Source organism: Bison bison, unplaced genomic scaffold (genome assembly GCF_000754665.1).
Source record: "Bison bison bison isolate TAMUID 2011002044 unplaced genomic scaffold, Bison_UMD1.0 scf7180017864527, whole genome shotgun sequence".
NCBI lineage: Eukaryota > Metazoa > Chordata > Mammalia > Artiodactyla > Bovidae > Bison > Bison bison.
Window position 1 is genome coordinate 14,756,842 of NW_011495078.1, and position 1,537 is coordinate 14,758,378.

At 42.9% G+C, this 1,537-nt stretch overlaps 1 protein-coding gene across 1 annotated transcript in view; it reads left to right on the forward strand.

The window, feature by feature from the left end:
- LOC104982227 (multidrug resistance-associated protein 4-like) overlaps positions 1-1,537 on the forward strand; it is a 201,824-nt gene that overhangs the window by 165,035 nt on the left and 35,252 nt on the right. The window contains exon 22 of the mRNA XM_010831562.1: positions 671-862. Coding sequence (XP_010829864.1) covers positions 671-862 — 192 coding nt within the window. The remainder of the gene's footprint in view (positions 1-670; positions 863-1,537) is intronic.

Consider the following 1,537-nt stretch of genomic DNA (forward strand, 5'->3'; position numbering starts at 1 on the left):
CTGACTCAATGGACGTGAGTCTCAGTGAACTCCGGGAGTTGGTGATGGACAGGGAGGCCTGGCATGCTGCGATTCATGGGGTTGCAAAGAGTCGGACATGACTGAGTGACTGAACTGAACTGAACTGAAGAGGTCTTAGTCAATAAGTAAATTATACACTTTTGAATATTTGTACCTTCTCCTAAAGGGAGAAAAACAATAAAAATGAAGTTTCTCCATTTATTTCTTCTAACAGAGTAGAAAGTGACTAATTACTAAAGTGATGTTTGATGACTGTCCAGTTCTGAACATCTGTAACACATGGCCCTTCTGTAGCCACACATACTGATTGATGTCCATTAGTGTTCTTCTTTTCTTTCAAAAAATTCTTGTTTTTTTTTTTTTTTTTAGATGTGAAAGGTGGATCAATAAAATCTTACCATTCATTTCTCTAATTTTTTTAGCTTTTATATAAAATTGAAGGAAGTAGTCGTGTGTAAAAGTATTGAAGATGATGAGCAAGTTTGCAAATCATCCAAGGCCTCATCAGACTCCTACTTCTGTCCTTTGTGGATGTTGAGACCTGAGATATTCTGAACCATATAAAAGCAGGAGGTTTCATTTACAATCTCTGAACACCTATAAACTAGATCCTCTGATACTAACTCATGTGATGTCATATGTCTTTCAGATGATGTCAGTAGAAAGGGTAATTGAATATACAGACCTTGAGAAAGAAGAGCCCTGGGAACTTGAGTATCGTCCTCCACCATTCTGGCCCACCAACGGAAGGATTTCCCTTTTCAGTGTGAACTTCAGATATAACTCAGACAGTCCTCTGATATTGAGGAACCTAGAAACATCCATTTACTCAAGAGAAAAGGTTAGTTTAATCCATTCGCCTCTTTAAATCCAGCTAAAGATTTAGCACCACATCTGTTCTTGGCTTCCTTACCACTATGTCAGGGGGACTGTTTGCTCCTAATGGATGCAGATTATATCAGTGACATTGTAGGTGGATCTTTCTTGGAAACTGACCATGGCATGGGTATACCAGCAATTTTTCCCCTGTGTTGTGAGCTCCCTCATGGTAGTTGATGGGCTCTGGGGTTCCATCTTAACCTGACTCAGGACACTATATGTGACACCTGATTATTCATACAAAGTCTGGGATGTCAGCCTTGTCTTCCTGACCTTAACTCCAATCTCATTCCTTTCCATCTTTTCTTGTTTGTATTTCTGAGATCTCCTCCTCCTCCCATGGTGCCCTCTGGTTGCAGCCTCCTTCCCTGTCCTTTAGCCCTTCCTGTAGCCTTGTCCTCCACTCACCCACACTGAGCTGCCAGCCCCCTGCCCCCTCTGCCGCCCGCACAGACTGCTTCTTTCTTAGCCCAGATCTGATCCTTACTGGGCTGTGTGAGCTGCTGCTGGAACCATAGCATAGCCTCAAGTCCACTCCTGCAGGGGCCGTGAGGTGACCTTGTGTCCATCAGAGAAGAGCTTCAATAATGACCCAATCAGGAGTGAGGAACCAGGACTTCAGATAGAGGTAGGGTCT